The 19,837-nt window shown below is 40.1% G+C and overlaps 1 protein-coding gene across 2 annotated transcripts in view; it reads right to left on the bottom strand.

The window, feature by feature from the left end:
* The window catches only part of dock8 (dedicator of cytokinesis 8), a 52,511-nt gene that overhangs the window by 21,298 nt on the left and 11,376 nt on the right, over positions 1-19,837 (bottom strand). For both annotated transcript variants that reach the window (XM_058635808.1, XM_058635809.1), the window contains 20 exons: positions 17,637-17,812; positions 17,045-17,116; positions 16,426-16,534; positions 12,814-13,023; positions 12,299-12,384; positions 11,574-11,640; positions 7,490-7,639; positions 7,217-7,297; positions 6,951-7,110; positions 6,673-6,809; positions 6,251-6,344; positions 5,310-5,472; positions 4,417-4,534; positions 4,109-4,179; positions 3,867-4,011; positions 3,320-3,421; positions 2,783-2,878; positions 2,400-2,634; positions 1,341-1,505; positions 1,019-1,197 (listed from right to left, as the gene is read on the bottom strand). In XM_058635808.1, coding sequence (XP_058491791.1) covers positions 1,019-1,197; positions 1,341-1,505; positions 2,400-2,634; positions 2,783-2,878; positions 3,320-3,421; positions 3,867-4,011; positions 4,109-4,179; positions 4,417-4,534; positions 5,310-5,472; positions 6,251-6,344; positions 6,673-6,809; positions 6,951-7,110; positions 7,217-7,297; positions 7,490-7,639; positions 11,574-11,640; positions 12,299-12,384; positions 12,814-13,023; positions 16,426-16,534; positions 17,045-17,116; positions 17,637-17,812 — 2,616 coding nt within the window. The remainder of the gene's footprint in view (positions 1-1,018; positions 1,198-1,340; positions 1,506-2,399; positions 2,635-2,782; positions 2,879-3,319; positions 3,422-3,866; positions 4,012-4,108; positions 4,180-4,416; positions 4,535-5,309; positions 5,473-6,250; positions 6,345-6,672; positions 6,810-6,950; positions 7,111-7,216; positions 7,298-7,489; positions 7,640-11,573; positions 11,641-12,298; positions 12,385-12,813; positions 13,024-16,425; positions 16,535-17,044; positions 17,117-17,636; positions 17,813-19,837) is intronic.

Here is a 19,837-nt window from a genome sequence, read left to right on the forward strand (position 1 = left end):
GTGAATCCACAGGATCAAGGAACTTAAGCAAATGCCTTGCGGTACTTCGGGTCAACCGTTCTGGATGCAGTTCAGATGGTGAAACCATGATTCTCCAGCTGATCAATAAGAAATGATGCTACCTCCAGTTGGTCGGGAATGTAAATACTTACCTGTGATGAATACTGGACTGAACTGTGCTGTGCATGTGATTAATTGGGTCTCTGAACTCAAATACGAGTGGCACAGTGGACACCGGATTATTGATTACACGTCCAAAACAAGTTACTCCCCTCCACACCAACAGATAAATTAAAAGTATTGTTTTGAGTGAAAGACTCATAACATATCACATAAGATCCACGCACTCTTCATATGTGTGTCACACTCAAAAGGGTTTGTGTGGAAGAAGAGAGCCACAACAATACTACTGTTACAATCATAATGAGCCCTAATCCTTAATTAATCCGTTATCTCCAGCCGTCCTCCCAGACAGGTTTGTATTAAGACGTGAAACATGTTACATTTTTACAGTAAGTTATGACATTAAACCACAAAATGTATCACTGACACATTTTTCTTTTTGCTGGAGTGGCAGTGAAATGTTGCTGCACCGTGTAGTTTGTTAAATATGTAAAACCATTTAAGAGCCTGGCGATGGAACTGGCTTTCAGAGAACATTATGGCAAAAGGATCCATTTTAAAATCATGTTAAAAAATCTTAAAATCAATGTTATTGGCCTCTAAGAGTACACAAACAATACAAAATAGTCTCTCAGCATCTAGAAAAGCCTCCACAAGTGAGGAAAATTCAAGTCTCCTGACCTTCAGAGAGATTTGTTTTGATCAAATGGGATTGATGATGATGACGGAGGTGGAGTGGCTCAGTGGTTAAGACCGGTACCCTGTGTGCAAAAGACTTCATGGTCGCAAGTTCAACTCCACCCCTGGCTGATTGTACTCAATTCCCTTGTAAGTCGCTTTAGATAAACGCGTCTGCTAAATGACATGTAACGTAATGTAATGAAACCGGGTGTACCTTGGCATTGAAGATGTTTTTAATCTCAGCATCTTCAGCAGAGGTGTGAGGGCCAGGGATGTCAGGGTTACTGCTGCTGCGGAGTCTGGATTGGAGAAGCATATTCCCAACTGTGGCTGCTGTGGCCCGACCCATGGTGCTGTAACGAATCTCTGTCGAAGATGTCACACCCCCTGAACCTAACCACAGATACATTGACAAACACACACACACATACGAGTCTTCAGCTCTTAAAATAATCAAAACAGATACAGTCACAGGACATTTGCCATACGGAGGAAAAAGTAAGCAAATTCATGTTGAGAAATCAATGTGTCACTACCTGCATTAGGCACATCTTGAGGGGGGTCAGGCAGACGAAACACCCAGTAAAGGTAAGTCGCCAAGAGGCTGTTCCTCCCCTGCTGGTCCCTGATCAACTCCTGGCTGTTATGAAGACTGTTGACAATGGACACCACTGATTCGAAGGCTATCTGTGCCAGATTGGCTGTAGAAGACAGTGGTAAACATGAGTTTATTAGTAAATGATCATGAAAAATGCCTGTTAACTTTTAAGAATTTCAGGTACAGTACATAGTACATATATATACAAAGTGGACATAGTCTTCTGGTTCACCGAAGGAAGTAAAAATATATTGAATAGCCACCAGGAGGCGACTCTGCTGGTTGCAAAGTCAGTTTCAATGGAAGTCTATAGGACACTTTGCCTCCTTACTTGATGTATAACATCTGTAAACATTTTCCTGAGGAGTTAATGTCTCAGCCTTCTAGTTTCAGCTCTTCTTCAATAAAACATGTCAATTTTGTAACTTCTATTCCTTTATTTAGAAGAAAACAGATGATAAAGCACGGCACATGAGTGGACATCAGTGTGATTGGCAGCTGGTATCAGCCAATAGAAGCCAGGTTGCTAACTTCCAGTTGCAAGCAGTCACATTACTATTACTAATATAATTCTGGAGGCTTCAAAACATGAGTTCATATTCTTAGTGGTGGTTGCCAGTATGTAAACCAATTAATGGACAAATATAAATGGATACATTACTGGATAAACTGGTCAATAACTGGAAAAACAATAATATGGTCTTGTGGTATTTTAACAAAAAGGATATCATGTTGTCAATATCATTCAGCTATAGACACTAGTCTCTGAATTGTAAAATGAAGACTTTAAACTACAGTTGTTCATCTCTTCAAAATTCCCCACTCTCAGACCACATGTCTGTCACATGTGTTAGCCGAACTAACACGATGAACATTTCCAAAAATATATACACATAAAAAGATACGAGTTACGGGAAACCAGTTAACTCTTTCACTGATATTTCTGATATTTCACTGATATCAACACCCAATCATTTAATTGGATGTACTCTCTCACCGGTCTGGCCAGCAATGACCATGGGCTGCATGATGAGGGTGAAGAGTTTATCCAACACCAGGTGAAGGAAGAGGACCAGAGGCTCTAAACTGGATGAGGACAGGGAGACGATGCTGAGCTTCAGCTCATGCTCCAGCTTGTTCTCTGGAATTTTCTCTTCTCGAACGCGCAGAGGGAATGTAGCTCCGCCCTCCAAGGCATGGCAAAGCGTGAAGAAGCGCTCCAGGTGGTTGTCCTGGTACAGAAATTGCATGAGTGGTAACAATGTGGGCGATAAGAGGGACGATGATAGAAGCAGACGTCATGTGGGTGTACATTAATGTTTGGTGCAGTCATCCTACACAAACACTGTGTTTGTGTTTGTGCGTTCAACCATAACTCACCTGTGTGTGTACAGATGACACAGCCTGGATCTCCAGGTTGAAAAGTCCTTTATGACCCTCCATCCACTTAACTGAAGCAGCCTGAGGAGGAAGTTTCTACACAGGGAATATAACCGTGTGTCAGTCTGCATGTTTCTCCCTCTCATGACCTTTTAAAATGCTCCTTTACGTGGTAGGGCTGGCCAATATCACAATAAAACTTTCAGTACATAACGATAATGTGTTTATGCATTGCACAAAAATTCTTTGACGTATGACACAGCATTGACATTTAATGGATTACCTTAGAAATGTTTGTTTATCCAGTGTTTTCTTGATATAAAAAACACATTTTAAATCACTGAAGATGTTCACTTAAGAGAAAAAAACGTGTCTTTTATCATTGTACAGTCATTGTTCCAATATAGACTGAGGCAAATAGCCTTGATCTTAACTTTTTTGCTCATATCGCCCAGCCCTACATGTATGAAATGGAGTATTTGATTTTAGTGGTGATCCAGGTCTCTGCTCTCTCTGTGCAATGATGGACGTACATACCTCGGGTGTGTGCAGTGAATAGTTGACAGGTAGTCGATCCAAGACAATGGGTAGACAGAACTGACCGGTCTGCAGCCGGTCATTATGCAGTATGGGCAGCCACTGGATCAGAGGCAAACAGCAGCCAAACAGTATGTCAGCTACAGGCATTTTATCAGACAGTATACCAGTGGTTCACTATTATTTTCTGTCATGCCCCCCCTAGAGGACAGATTGCTTTTCACATCCCCCCTGTATTGAAAAACTTTTGAGAAGCTGATAATATTTATTTATTTATCTATATGAGTTGTCCCACCCTGCCTCTCACGCCCCCCCGATACCTCACCGCACACCCCAGGGGGGTCTGCCCCACTATTTGAGAAGTAATGCAGTATACAATACCTGGCAACCTGATCTAAATCATTGTTTTGCTTTATATTTCTTTAATCTTTCTTAATTTTGTTTGTCTTGTATTACTATTAAATGTCATAAATCATTTGTTAACTGACATTCTGTACATTACTAATAACATTTTTCTCTATTTATATATATATATATAGCTACTCACGGAGTATCCGATGAGGGTCTCACAGCTGCTGCTCTGGTTCTGCTTCTGTTGGCAGCTGATGTGGTAGAAAGTGAAAAGCAAGTGATGTTTCGCCGTCAGGAACGCTGGGAGAGCCAGCTTCACCTCCTCATAAAAGTCTGGAGACCTGAGAGATGGAGGGAGGAGAGATGAGCAGTTACTCAGACTGTCTATATAACAAAATGAGGCTGTCACAAATAATATAATCAGTAAAGTGTACTTGCTTGTTATGGTAGGTAACGGGAGTGTAGACTTGGTGCAAAAATTCAGGGCCACCTGATTTTCCAAAAATGACCTGAGAATAAAGAGAATAAACACAAATTACCGGTGTATTAATCAAGATTTGAATTTGTCTTATGGCACAATACAACATCAGTAATGCTTTGATTAGTGTAACTGAGGCTTCTTGCATTCAGATCCGGCTCAGATTAACGCTGAGCAATGTACAGTAACGTCATAACATCGGTGTATGTATTTCCAGACGTTCTAATTGTTCATGAGGTACACAGTGATCATAAACAGCAGCACTCACAGGCAGGGAACAGCTGGGGTCTTCTCCGCTCATAAACTGCATTTTGATCGTGATGTTTCTCGCTGATGTCAGTCTGTTGACAAAGTTGAGCCTCTGAGGGTAAATGAAGAGGAGGTTCCTACAGAGACACGTGGGGATAATGACACAGAGAGACTTAATGTTAAATTATTACATTTAAAAAAAGCAGTTATAATGTACATCACTAGGTGGCACTGTTTTCTTAGAAAACAACTTGGTCATGTAATGGTAAGGTGACAGTACATGTCACAGAAAAATCAAAACAACCAGTAATTTAGAGTTGCCTTTCGTGGTTTAAATACAACACTGTAATCTGGTCCTGAAATCTTGAATATGAGGACCTACCACACAATCTACTGTACAAATGCTGAGAGAACAATAGCATGTAATTACCCTACAGAGGATTTGTTCACACATGAAGTAACTAATGTTCTGTAACAAGAGGAACCATTTTAGAACTGAACTTTGAGTAGAAGTGAGCCCCCGCTGACACAGGCTGCCTTGTTACCGTTGAACTACACTGCAGTTTTGCAGGTTTCATGAACAGAAATGCCTAAAAATACCCGAAAAGGAGCAAATGCTCAAAGTGATGTCAGCTCTTGAGCGACAAGCATAGCATGACTGCTCTCGTCGCTTCTGGCTTTCCAGAGCTATAAAAACTGCAAGAGCTAACAAACCTGTTCAAACTGCAGGCTGTGACTCATTTGTTTTTTAAAAACCATCTTTTTTTAATTGATACTGTGGGGGATGAAGGCATAAGCGGTTTCCTGTGACTATCTTTTTTTAAAAACATGCTTGTTGGATCAGGTTGTTTTGTTGTATGAACAGAAACAAGTATGTGGTCACTCAGTGACATAGCATGGCCGCTGACTCACCTGTAAATGGTGTGAGGGACATAAACCTCATTGGATGGGAACTCCAGCACCTCTTTCACAGGACGAATGTTTTTCTCTGCCACTGGTATGAGAGGGATGAGCTCAGTGGACAAACATCCCAGCGGCGTATCGATGACCGGAGACATGTCCAGTTTTATGGAACCTAAAAGACACGAGATAAGCTCACACTTGAACAACAACAACCTATTTTATTTTTGTGGCTAATCAGTAAGTTAAGTTAAGTGAAGTTATTTTTATTTGTATACATTTTTGGTAACACTTTATATTAAGGAACACATATTCACCATTAACTAGGTGCTTACTAACATGCATATAAGTAGCACACTAGCCCTATTAGTAATTATTAAGCACATATTAACACCTTAATCTGGAAAAATCTTAATTCATGTCGTCATAGAGGTAGAATAAGGTTATGTAGAATAAGGTGTTAATGCGTGCTTAGTAATTACTAATAAAGGGCTAGTATGCTACTTATGCATGTTAGTAAGCACCCAGTTAATGGTGAATATGGGTTCCTTAATATAAAGTGTTACCACATTTTTTTTATACTGATACATTTTTCTGGAAGAAGTTATGTAGCATTGTTTGTGAAAAGAAAATAAAGGAGGAAAAATATTTGAAATGTACAAAAAAAACAATTAAGGAGTCTTTGTATTGTGTGCTAACATGAATTTCTTTTAAAGCAATTTCCTGGAGTCTCTGCAAAATCATAGATTTTATGATTGTATGGCACACAAGCTAACCCACAATGTGTCATTGTTTACACTGCACACTGATAAATTGAAGTCTCTGTCCAGTCAGGCTAAGCAAAGTGGCTGCTGGCTGTAGCTTCATAATTCCATGTACATACATGAAAGAGGTTATACATCTTCTTAACACTACAAAATAAAATAAAATAAAATTATGGAATGAGAGATGACCTGGTATTGTCTTAATTCTTCTCTGTGGAGTAGAGTTTTTCTTGATATCAGCCAGAAACTTGAGTAAGTCCTCATCACTCAAACGATCTCCTTCCTGAGACATACAAATGTACATACACACACACACACACACACACAAACAGTCAATTTAAAAGCCAGTTAATGAGTGAATTGTGCACAATACAGCATTAGGATACGAGTTCAGTTGCAGCCTTTGCTTGTAAGAAAATAAATGAAATATGCTTTGCAGATGAGTCAATGAATGACACTTGATTTTATCTAATGTCATAGAGAAGGTACTAGAAACTGGAGTCCTTAACATAGCAGATTCTACCAAATAATGAGACAAGGCCAGGCTGTCAACACTGTCAATATCTCTGTCACATTTTTTACATGTCAGCCAGATTGCCTGCGTGTCCAACCTGTTTGAAGATGGTGCTGATAGTGATTGTCGCAGGTTTGAAGGAGGAAATGTTACAAAATTGATCATCGATGGTGCTGAAACGTTCAGAGTTCCTCCTGGGAAGCTGTGTCTTCCGGTCAATGCTGCTGGATTTAGCTGAAGAAAAAATAAAAAATGGAAAAGGTGATAGGTCACATGATACACACAATCAAAGGAAAGACCTATAAAAATGCAAAGTAATCACAAAGGGTTCCTGTCAAGCATAGGCACTCATAAGGTCAACACACAAGCACACACCTCTTAAACTATCGGAGTCTGTGACATCACGGTCTATCGCAGCAGTTGAGATGACCTCCATGACATTAACAGTCGCCCAAGCAAAAGGCATGCGATAGCGACCCAGCCTGTGGCAGAAAGCCTCCGCCTGGCCTCGCAGCTTCTCGAGCTTGTCCTTGTTCTAGGAATAAAATATACAATGAATGACTTACCTTTAGAAAGACAAATTGTTCATAACATTTATAGTGATTTGTGTAAAGTGACACAAGCAGAAATGATCGCATTACCTTTGAAGAGTCAGATTCTCTCAGTGTCATGTAAGGGTCAGCACAGTCACTGATCTCTCCCTGCTGGAGAACCTTCTCAAGCTGGAACACACGCAGGAAGTACATTAGCCAAATCAACAGCTCAGCATTAATGACAAAAAAGGAAATCTATAGGTCAATGGCAAAGGCTCAGTATGCGGAGGAAGAGGTGTAACACTGAATTACAGGGTATATAAAAGTGCTACACACTGTTATTGGTCTTTTTTTAATAGCTGCTATGGATTTCATTGTTACCTTGATGACCAGGTAGATATCTGGGGAAGGGTAGGTGACAGAGAAGACGGCAGATCTGGCCAGAGTGGACTGATCCACTTGCGGCGTGTGAGTTTTCAAGAAATTTTTAAACTGTTCTGAATTCAGATCACAGTAGAAGTTCTCCGATATCTGTAAGAAGATAGACAGTGACAACATTTCTGAACAATTATGGCAAAAAATTATTATTACGACTATTTTTTTCATCAACATTGAAATCAAGATTATGCAATGATTTTTATGACAAATGTTTTTTCATTGCAGTATATTCAGTGCTGGTGCAGGAACAGCAGCAGTTGTTATTGGCTCATGCAGACATGTAATCAGGCGGTTGTTTAGGGAGCACTTGACTTGCTTTGCATTCTATTGGTAGAAGGTCACTTTCCACAGGGAAGCCAAAAATCCTTGCTCGTGATTAAAATATGATTGCGCTGCCTGACTTCACATCAAGGTTCATTTTTAGCAGTAGACACCACTTTCATGTAGCTGGTGTGGTTTCCGCCTCCTTGCCTGCAACATTTGTGACATAACATGCCCTGCCATGCGTGGAATGCCACCAGGCCACATGTGTTCCAAATACCGCCACACTGAGAAACACAGAGAGAGTCGCGTGGTGTTGATAGGCTTTATCAGTATTGTGATGTGTAAATGAATAAATAAAAAGTTACACACGACAGCCAAAACTAAAGGAATTGGTATAGAAAAGACACATAGTTTCATATAAACCAAATACTGATCCTGAAATATCATCTGTTCAGTCCACGCTACTGTTTCTCCACTCAGATCCCCAATGACCTGAGGCTAGGAACACAGCCATATGTCTTGGTCTGGTCTGGCCATATGTGTCATGTGATACTATTCACTGGAAAGCCATTAACTGCTCTTTTTCATTCTGCTCATCCCGTAGGACGTCCATTACACTGACCACACCAAGGCAGACTGCTCGTTCGCCAAAAACAAGCCAGTATCTTAAAGGGATACTGTGATCAAATGACACACTCTGGAGATGTAATCTTGGTAGATCACAGTTGGTTTTGGTAAAATCTAACTTATCCTGTTAATATTGCCCAAAAAGCTTGAAAAAATAAACCCCTGCACACGTTTATTTTGATTGAAATGACCCGGTTCACTTTAACATGAGGTACAGATTAGAACATTTGTTTCAGATGGTCTCAGTGGACGACTCTACCTCTCACTGACAAATAACTTTGTAGAAATCCTTGCTAAAAAAAAAAATCAAAGACAGCTGACTTATATGGAAAACTTGTCAAGTCTGCGTGTGTGTGTGTGTGTGTTTACAATTCAAAAACGTGATATAAGATAACATTGTTTTCAGATGCACATTGTTTCAAAACTTGGCTTCTTTTCTTTTCTTTTCTTTTTTTTCTTACTTTTTTAAGTATTAGCAGCCATGTTGCATGATTTGGCATCTTCTCTGACTCATTTTAAGCAATACCTATGGACCTATTGTGTAATAGCACTTATTCATTTAGTGATAATAATAAGATTAAATAAACAGCAGGAGACAAACACTTGCAGAGTAGCCACCAGATACTGTATGTCTTAATGTCTTGTTCTGATCACTTTTTGTTACCTGTCGTTAGTATAAACATATCATTTTTGTTTTGTTTGAGTGGTTTTTTTTTTATATATCCATGAACCTGATACCATAAGTTGACCACTTGCTGGGTCAGATTCTGTGACTGCACCTCGGCTGAGGGACCAGAGGGACATGATTAATAGCCCTAGTTTTATATGGAATTAACTGAACATCTGCTGAAGATTTCACAGATGTGCGACAACAAAACTGACGCGAATGAAAACCAAAAACAGACATAGCAACATAATTCCCCATGGGACACGGGAGACAGGAGAGAGCATGTGATGCAGGAAACAGAATATCTGCACAGAGGAAGTAGAAATGAGATAATAAGAAACATGACACTCTTCAGGAGGAACAACAGACAAATGGTGATTTGAAGCAAAAGGGCAATAAAAAGGATGACAGATTTAACACAATTAAATCACAGACAAAACAAGCTCAACATTCTCTTCTTCACTCACACAGGGACACATCTTTAAACTCTTTTACAGTCTGGAAGTGTCTCTCCTACTCAGCATGAAGTTGAATTAAGTTGGATAGTATAGAATAGAATAGAATAGAATAATAGAATAAACCTTTAACAAGATGGCCTGTGATAATGTGGATTTCTGTATATCCTTCAAACGTCAGTGAATGACATACAGAACCAGTCAGAAGTCTGAACACACCTTCTCATTCAGAGGTAACTCGGTCTTCCTTTCATGGGGCGATACTCATGAGAGCCAGTTTCATCGTAGCGTTTGATGTTCTTTGTGACTGAATTTGAGGATACGTTCAAATTTCTTGAAATGTTCCAGATTGACTGACCTTCATGTCTTAAAGTAATGGTGCCCTGTCGTTACTCTTTGCTTAGTCGAGTCGCTCTTGCCATTATAAAGATTATACAGACAGTAGTCAAATAGCAGACCTGCACAACACAACTGATGGTATCAAACATAATGGGAACCTCCGCAAACTCCTTCAAGACAGTTGGAAAACCATTCCAGGTGACTAGCTCGTGAAGCTGAATGAGAAAATGCCAGGAATGTGCAAGGCTGCCATCAAAGCACAATGTGGCTACTTTGAAGAATCTAAAATATAAAACACATTCTGGTTTCTTTAACACTTGTTTTGTTTACTACATACTTCCACATGTGCTCCTTCATAGTTTGGATGTCTTCAGTATTATTCTACAATGTAGGAAATAAAAACAAATAAAGAATCAAATAAAGAATCGTATAGGAAGGTGTGTCCAAACCTTTTACTTGATACTGTATATTGCCTTATTCGCATCCCAAGATCAGCCTTTACTATTAATAGATAATTTCCAAAATAAGGGGCTGTTAAATTGCTTTATTGAACTTGACTGTCTGTGTTAGAGCATCAAGCTAGACAACAGCTGGGCAGCACTGAGACGAGGGAAAGGCCGGAGGCTTAATAAACCCCATCTCATCTGAGAGATCCATGAGCACTTAAGTACAAACTAAGTCCTTCCATCCCCTTCACCCAAAAAATCCAGCTGTGCAAATCCACAGAAAACATGCAAACAGCCATCACAGCTCAGAATGGTTGACTGGGAAAATGTAGCGCAGTATTACTGGTGAAAGAACCAAAACACGACCACCCCAGGAGTATAAATATGTGAGGATGAGGAGACATAAAAACCTTGTGTTCCCCCTTACTACCACTTAGACCGCCATTCATCAACATGAGGTGAAGGAAGAAAAACATGCCATAAATGCAATTTTTATACACAACAGATGTTTGAATGCAACTTTTTTGACTTGAGACTGTTTATTAAATAAAGTTAGGATCTATTAGGTTGCTTTCAGTTTGTGTTCATTTACCTATGACCAAATTTTTTTGCCATATTTTACAACTGTCACCACATATTTGCTTTCTTAGCTTCAGAGCCGCATATGGACACTGATCTAAAATGACTTGTATGACTCAAAAGTGCGATGGAACAACTTTCCTCTCACTCCCATTCATACACAGCAGCAGGCAAGACAAGGAGGCCTCTTGCACTAAAACACAATTAATTACCATCTCAGAAAGGACTTGTGCTTTTAAAAATGGGTGCTGTTCCCTATTAATCCACACCGATTTAAATTGATAGAGAATAGTTACAAAAGTGTTATATAGGAGGTTTAGATTTTAAAACAACAGCATTTTGTGTTATGATATTACAAAAAAACATGAGAATTACATGTATTTGTGTTTATTCTGTGTTTCGTTTATTTAAGTGTAGTTTTAAAATGGTTCTGATACACATGAGGCATTGATTGTGTATTATGCACTAAGACTCTGTTGTTGAAAACCTAACATGGTACATACAAGAGCAGTGATCACGAGTACAAGTAGACCCAACATCATCTGAGAGACATTCTGACAGTTTCCATAACAAAACACAAAGAAAGGTTTCCAAACTATCATATTTCTTAAATTAGAGAAAACCCTGAGGCAAGATTAGATTTTCCTCACCTTTTTCTTCTCTTTCAGGTCGTACAAGGCCATTGTGGCAAATACAGGCTCAATGTCAATCTCAAACCTGTGAATCCAAAGAGGAGAAATGTTATTTAGCTATTCAATTGTAGTGAGTGAGGCAAAGATACAAGGTATAGTGAAGATCAGTATTTCCAGTAAGTACTTCCAGCTGTTGTGCTCAAATTCTATCCTATTTCTGCCTCTTCTATTCTATTACTGTGAAATATTGTTATGATGAGAAGTGACAACATGGATTAGAGTAAGTGATGACATGTTTGAAATGAGGGTCAAAGGAGCTGAAATGAAGCTGCCAAACCATTGCAAGCTGAAAAATGCATTCAACTCAAACATTGGCAGTTTTTGTATGTGTGTGTGTGTGTGTGTGTGTGTGTGCAGTGTACACCAATCCCTCAGGGACAGGGAGGAACAGTGATTTTCTGCAGAACAATTCCTGCACAGCACTCCTCCACCCTCCCACAATGCTCTATCCATCTCATCTACTTGCATGTCATTTTGAGACAGCCACTCAGACTCTTAATTCATGATCAAATGTGACACACAAGAATTCTAAGTCATTTTCATGAACGGAGGGGATAATTTATTTACATTTAAACACCACCAACAGCTGGTTTCTTGTCCAATTTCTGAGTGAAACAGAAGACAGCTGTTTAAATGTTAGCGCTGTTCTCCCTCCTACATTATAACGAATATGTATGACATACTTGATGGCCTGGCATCTGACCAGGATGCGGTCTCCAGTGTGTTCTTTTGGGCAGTCAGGAATGGGCCGGATCTCCACTGCATCTTCCTGGAACACAAATTCATCAAAAAAAAAAGTCAATATAAAAAGCGAAAGAAAGGAGGTTTTTCCATTTTAAAGTTGTAAGTCAACATCAGAATGGGCACATTTATATTTGAAATATTTCTTTCTTTTTTTTATTTTATTTGTTTACCCATTATTTAACCAGGAAGTCTCTTGAGACTGAAATCCCTTTTATGGGAAACCTGATCAAGAAATCATTAAGCCCTTAGTAATGTTCATATATGATATACCAGAAAAATGTGTATTATGATTCCCCAGAGACCAATGTGATATCTACAGATTACTTTTTTCCACTATAGTCTAAATTCCCAAAGGTTTTTTTGTGGCTGGGATGAGCAGATATGATACTCAGTATGCGGTATGTAGGTCTTCTTTAAAACCCTCACCCCTATGTACTTTGACTCCTTGTCTCACCTCATCAGCTGGTGGGTACAGTGCAAACAGCTCAGGGTGTCTGTTTCCCTGCCGTGCCTCCTGGTTAAAACGGTCCAGCTCCTCATGGCTGCTGAAGGCCAGCAGACCCTCCACTCGCTGGTCCGGAGTTAAACACCGAAGGTTAAAGTCAGAGGAGGTCAGCGTCCGGCCAGAGTCATCACTCAGCCCAGCTAGAGTTGGAGACTTGACCTAGGGCAAAGACAGAAAGAAGGGTGGTGGGTGGGGGCCAGGGGTTGGGGGCAGGACAGAAAGAAAAGGGTGAGTAATGAAAAGACGTGAGGGGGAGAGATTGAGCAATACAAAAAAAAAAAAAATGGGTCAAGGAAATAAAAAAATAATACATTGGTGGATATCTTTAAAAGGTGCAGTGTGCAAGGTTAGGAGATTTTTGTTGTTGTTGATGTTATAATTGTGCTTTTGTTTGGTGGTGTGCTGTGATTGAGGAAGAGTTTGTGTGTGTGTGTGTGTGTGTGTGTGTGTGTGCGCACTAGCAGCACAGGGGCGGGTGAGGCAAGAAGCAATGTTCCCACCCTACAGCTGAATGACCATGTTTTTGGAGCAGTAGAATTCACAGGGGCCCTTCGTAGTGTTTTCAATCACACTACAGCCTGTTTGCAGAGTGGGGATCTCACCGGGCAACACTGCTGAATGCTGAGTAGTTGGTTAGCATTTTAAATATTGTGATTTACTGGGTTTCACTGAGAATATTTACTTACTGTATTTATTTTCTTTTTTGACATAGTTCCTAGACTCTGATGCCTATTGTGCTTGATTAATGTCGCACTTTTGGTACTCTGTTTTTAACTGTCGCTGGTGAACTGTAGAAAATTGAACTGCCGTTCAGGAATGAATAAAGTTTTCTGAATCTGAACCTGAGAACTAAACACTGCTTTACTGAGAAATACAGAGAGTCATGTGTGAACTCTGCCTCAACAAGCACCAGCTGGTCCTCCAAGTATCACCTCGACACTCAACACTGCATTTAATGAATACTCGCCAACATACACTTTATTCAAAATGCAGCCTCCATGGACATGCTGTCAGCAGAGACAACAAACGGGCATTTAGACAGACGTTTTGGCCTGAGACAATGACAGTCTTTCTTGTTGTTCCTGATCAAAGCTCATTCATTGTTGACTAGTATGTAGCATATGTTCAGAATAGTCTTTGTGTAATGACGCATGGTTGGTGTTAGTATATGTTGAACATGTATAGTCAGACAATTGTGTGCATTTTTCATTTGACCTTCCAACGTCCTGTACTACATGTGGGGTGGTAGTACTCACTTGTTGCCTGTTATATCGACACGTTGTGCATTAACTTATCAAATTCTGTAATTGGAGCTCTCCCAGCCGGCTTGGATTATAGTAGTAAAAAGGACCGAGCTGAGCCACTGAACCAGAGGAACAGTGACCAACGATAAGCTGCACGCAACAAACTGCATATTTTTTGACATCCAGGTTGACATTAAGGTTACAGACTGTTGGACAAAAAGAAGCAGCAGGCCATGGCATCAACTTGCAGAGTTAATCCTAATTTACTGATTTGAGGCATAGATGCCATGACCACCAAGTGATACAAGCATATATGAATAACAAAAATCTGATTTTAACATAAACACCCTGGATTTAAAAATATGTCTTTAGGAATCTGATGAGAAAAGCATGTAATAACCAACGTTTTTCCTTTTTTTTGGACCCTATTAAAAGTCTTTCATGAACAAAGGTTGTTTAACATTAGAGCTAAAAAGAAATGTGATGAATTGATTGAATACTATATTCGTATATAGTTTGACTTTCTTGTTTTAAGCAAACCAATCTTTGCTTTCATTTGTTTCAGCTTTCTCTTTATATTATTGTTGTATTGTAATGTCATTATATTATTACATGAACTCCTGCTCATAAAATACCTTTGCAGATACAGTGATATAGAGAAATGAAAGCTATTAATCCTCCTCGAGACTAAAAATAACAGAATAAAACATCATTTGTTCATCAGTAGGAGGACCCAGTTTGTCACAGGGACCATGAGGAATCACTCAGACTTAGCTTTGGGGTAAGTCATACCCTCACTGCTCCCATGCTACATACTGTTTGGGTCAGTCCCGCTACCCACCCCTCTGTCCCTGTCTCTTTCACTCCCATCACCCATCAGTCTCAAACCCAGTTCTAACACCACAGGCAAGGACAGACCAAGCTTCCACTCTGGCGACGCTTCACCCTGTTGAGGCTCCACAGTACCATCACACCATGATCCCAGGGCTGTTTCTAAAGCAGCCTGGACCATAAAAGCAACCTATTAAGCGCAGAGGAACAATAGTGCTGTTCTTCCCTGCTCTGTCCCTTTGCTTTCTGGCATGTAGATTATGCAGAAGCCCATGGCGGTAATGAGGGCCCTTTGGTTTGAGTGATTAACCAGAATTGGCAAGGATGCAACAGAAGGGGGGGCTGGCTGGTGAGGAGAGCTGGTTGGGTAAGTAGCTTGAGGCTGAGAGTGGCAGTGACTGAGAGTTGGATTGGCTGTGACTGCCTGACGCAAGAAGCTCAAGATTTGGCCACTTAGAAAAGGGAAGTGGAGAGAGAGGATGGGAACCTGGCTCAAAATCACATCAATGGACAACCAAGGCATGAATTTGTAATGAAACTAAGAGGTCATGTCCTGATGCAGATGTGAGCTTCTGATTTAAAAAAAAACATTTGAACAAAACATTCCTTTCAAGTTAAGTGAGAACACAACACTTTTTGCAATTTTGCAATTGGGGGCATTTATTATAATCAAGACTAGTACCACAGTGGCAAGTGTGTGATGACTAACAAAACACTGTTGTGCTCACTATTAAAGCTTCCTCCCCCCGCCCCATTCTCACACCCCTCCCTCACATCTCACATTCAGTCATGCTGGCATTGATCAGTACGGACTACAATACAGCTCTCACTAATATCTCCACCTCACAAAAGACACTTTAAGTAAATTCCTTTGAGTATGATTCTAAAGCTCATACAGCTTTTTTCCCCCTTCCCCAAAAAAGTGACAAAGCAGCAGTTTGACATTTTTTGGGAAACAGCTACATATTTACTTTCTTGCCAAGCGTGAGATGAGAAGAGTGATACCAATCTGTATGTCTGTTCAATAATTAAGGAGCCAGGACAGGAAGGCACTTAGCTTAGCTTAGCATAATGACAAGCCCACAAATCAGCAAAGCTGCAGCATCTCTCGCTCTCATAGATCCACCTACAAGTGTCACTAACGCTCCATAACTATCATTTAAAACATTCAATGTTAACTTTTTCAACTTTTGTTTCTTCACACTGTTACACAGTTGTTACTTCACACTAAATTAAAGTGTGTTACTGCTTTAAAACTGGTTATAGAGTGAAGCATAAGCTGAAAAAGATTCAAGGGCAAACACTTCTCCTTTATTGAGTGAGTGTTGGCTAACATACACAGACTTTGTGAAACTTCAATAAGAATAAGTAATATTTTCTTACACTAAAGATGTATTAGTTAATTAAATAAAGCTTTGTAGAAATTGCAAACTTCTTAGTTTGAAAGTGAAAATTCAGTGAATGAATTGCATTGATTTCTCCTTACTGGTTTCAGTTGCTTTTCTGGCTGGACATCGGACTCGAAAGTCTGTTTCCGGAGGAGTTTGTGTAATCCATCTCGCTCTGAATATGCGCCCCAGCCATCCCCCTGGCACCTTTACACACACACACAAACACACACACGCAAGCAGGCAGAAAAAAACAACACACATGGTTACAACAGATACACCTCTGCCCTTTTAATCAATCCTGATAACAACACAAACTGAAGTCTTGCGCAACATGCTCAGTGTGAGTCTAGTCTAGTGTGTGTGAGTGTAGGTGAGAGAGAGAGAGAGAAAGAGATAAACCAAGCACTATCAGAATCAGACAGAGGATCCCACTATAATGTTTATCAGGCTCTCTCAGTCAGGCCGTTTGTTTCCTGTTAGACAAACACATGCAACTTCTCAGACAGTTGGCAGCTGTTGCACAGTCTAAAAGCAAACAAACTGTACCTAGTCGGCTACTACAGTCTCCGATTTGTTTTGTTTTTAGTATCTATAATAAGCAGCCTTCATTATTTGAACATCAATTCATTTAAGAATATTAAGTGGTGTTTCAACGTTTATATCCCGATGTACCGATGAATGACTACAGGTATCTGAGTCAAAGCATACATTTACCTCCGAGAAACCACAAGCCATGGCTGGATGTAGCTCTTCACGCAGTCTCTGACATGGGGCTCCAACTCCACTCTACAAGGAGAAGGACAACGATGAGGAGGAGAATAAAAAGATATGCAAGGAGACATTCACAGACAACTGACAACTCAGCATTCCTTGGTTTATCTTTATTCAGTATGCACATCAAGGTGTGGGACAAGTGAATGTTTTAAATACTGTGCTCAGTAACAGACATTGTTGTAGTGATTTGAGAGATTCGTACAAACTCTTTTAGTCCTCTGATTTAACAGTGTTTTGATATTTTAATGTTGCAACTACATGACTTTTGACATAATGAGAAATTGTATGAATAAATCATTTTTGTTAGTATAGGCAGCCTGTGTCTTCGGGGATAGAACGGGTTGGCTACTGTTCCCTGAGTTGGGGTTTTAGTCCCTAGCAACCTGCAACCCTCATGTGGAGGATAAAGCGGTAGACAATGGAACTTGTGTTCCATTCATTCATATACTGTTTTATATTCAAAACCTGTTTATTGGGTAACCTAGTAACTCGTTCGTTTTATGCCACAGTCTACTGTCGGTCTGCAACGCACCCATCCTCAGGAACAGAGAATCTGACAGTGCGACACTCCTTCTCCACCTGCTCCACTTCCAGGTCATCCTCAGGAAAGTCTCCTAGTTCGTGCATGAGGTCCGAGTGTCCACTTCGTAGCTGTGACATCAAGAACTCCTCCAGGTCCAGGGGCTCCACTGCGTCATATGACTGGGGCTGAAGAAGGAAATGGAGGAAGAAAAAAACACGATAAAATATCCAAAAAAAGAGAGAGTTACACTGCACAGCCAAAAAGCACGTGGATGCTGGTCAGTCACAGGAACAAAACAGCAAATCAACAATGAAAAACCACCACACTATGATATGACTTTACTTTTCATAGAATAAAGTAGGGTAAGTTTGGGTTAGGGTGACGAAGGCAAAAGCAATTGTTTCAAACAAAGTAGATGAAATGTTGTACAGTCCTTAGTCATCATATTCACATATTCAACGCAGGAGCGAGGACGGAGTAAAATGAAAATGTGGAATAGGTGCAGGAGGTTAGACCAAACCTGATGAATCATGATTATTTTTCCAACACCTCATGCCTGTCGAGGAAAAGAAGTTATGAGCACCTGCATATACAGAAGCTGGAACAAACTGGCCTGTATCACACTTCTTTTTCCCCTCAGCTAACCTATTTTTAGATGACTCACGCTACAGAGCCTGAGCGGATCAAAGAAACGGCTGCAATCACTTCTGTATACAGTAAAAATGGGTTGATATTCTCCTATGAGACTTCTGTATTGGGATATTTCTCCAGGCTTACTGAACTGAAACAGCTAAATGTAGCAGTTACCAATTTACCTTCCAGAAGTTCTGTTAATGAGTGTTTTCTGCAATCCAGGGTTTTGAAAAGACATTTTTCGGTTTCATTTATAGTAGCATTTCAACTCAAAGGCTTATGTTTTGAGAGGCTCTGTTCACTTTGGCCCAACATTTTACTTTTCTACAGTACTAGCTCAGTGAGCAGTTAGTAGGCAACGCTAAAACACTTTATTTACTTTCTTGGCCTGATTGTATTGTATTTAGTTCATTATTAGCAAGAGCAGTTAATGTAGCAGGTGGGTCAAAATATTGATTTTGTGATATATCGTCGGCCTTCCTTGTGCAATACGATAACCGATAGACACGTTAGGGCAAATATCAATATTTTAATTAATAAATTGAGGTGCTCTAAAGTAAACAGTCCCTGCCAGTTTCACTCGCCGGGCGTCGCTATGTGATGTCTCCTCGAGGTGGCGTTGCTCAAATGAATGAGTGAGACTTGGGCGGAAGTTACCTGGTCGAAGAGGAGGGAGTTCACAGCAGAATAATGATGGAGAAAGCCAAGTTAAGAGATGCCCCATCCACGTTCAATACATAAACCTTTTGCACTTTGTTCTCTATGTTGTGAATAAATAGAGAAATGCCGCACTTTTAACTTTTACTTAGACAGGTATCGTGATGCATCGCTATATGATTGCAATATATTGATTATCATAGAATAGTTGTATCGTGATATTATTGGTATCGTGGACCATGTATAGCGTATCGTATCGTGAGGTACCCTGATTTACACCCCTAGAAGCAGTTAACTTTATAAACACATTCTCAATTCAGATAAATGTCAGAATGACTGATATGCGATGAGCTTTGTTTTTTTGTTCTTTTAAACTGCAATTATCGATACTATTGAATCTCAATACTCGCAATAAATTGGCACACAAGTATTGTCGGTGCAAACTGATGGTGACGAAAGCATATAGTCCTCGTCCTAATGGAAACATAGTGTAAAGCATATACAGTAGTGAGAAAGAGAGAGAGAGAGAGAAATTAGCCAGTGGCATACACACTCACATACAACAGAGAAGGTAATGATAACTGCAGCAACAACATGAGTCACTGCTGTGCTCAACAGAGCAAATTCCTTTTGCCTTCAGACAAGTTTTTACACATCGATTTCCCCTAAGGGATATTTTTCTCTGCAGAGCAGTTGTGAGCAAATTGTACCACATGAGTTGGTATCAATGCTTTCCATGCAACATGAAGGAAGCAGAAAGCAGCAAGCGAGACGGAACAACTGAATCATTATTATTTTAAAAGACAGGCCTTTTGATGCGTTTGAGGCGGAGGAGGCGTCAAACTTGACAAGTGTCTCTACAGTGGCGACCTTCTCCATATGTGCATCTCTGTGTCTCAAAGTTCAAACAATCGGTGTAG

The sequence above is a fragment of the Solea solea genome, chromosome 8, assembly GCF_958295425.1.
Source record: "Solea solea chromosome 8, fSolSol10.1, whole genome shotgun sequence".
Lineage (NCBI taxonomy): Eukaryota > Metazoa > Chordata > Actinopteri > Pleuronectiformes > Soleidae > Solea > Solea solea.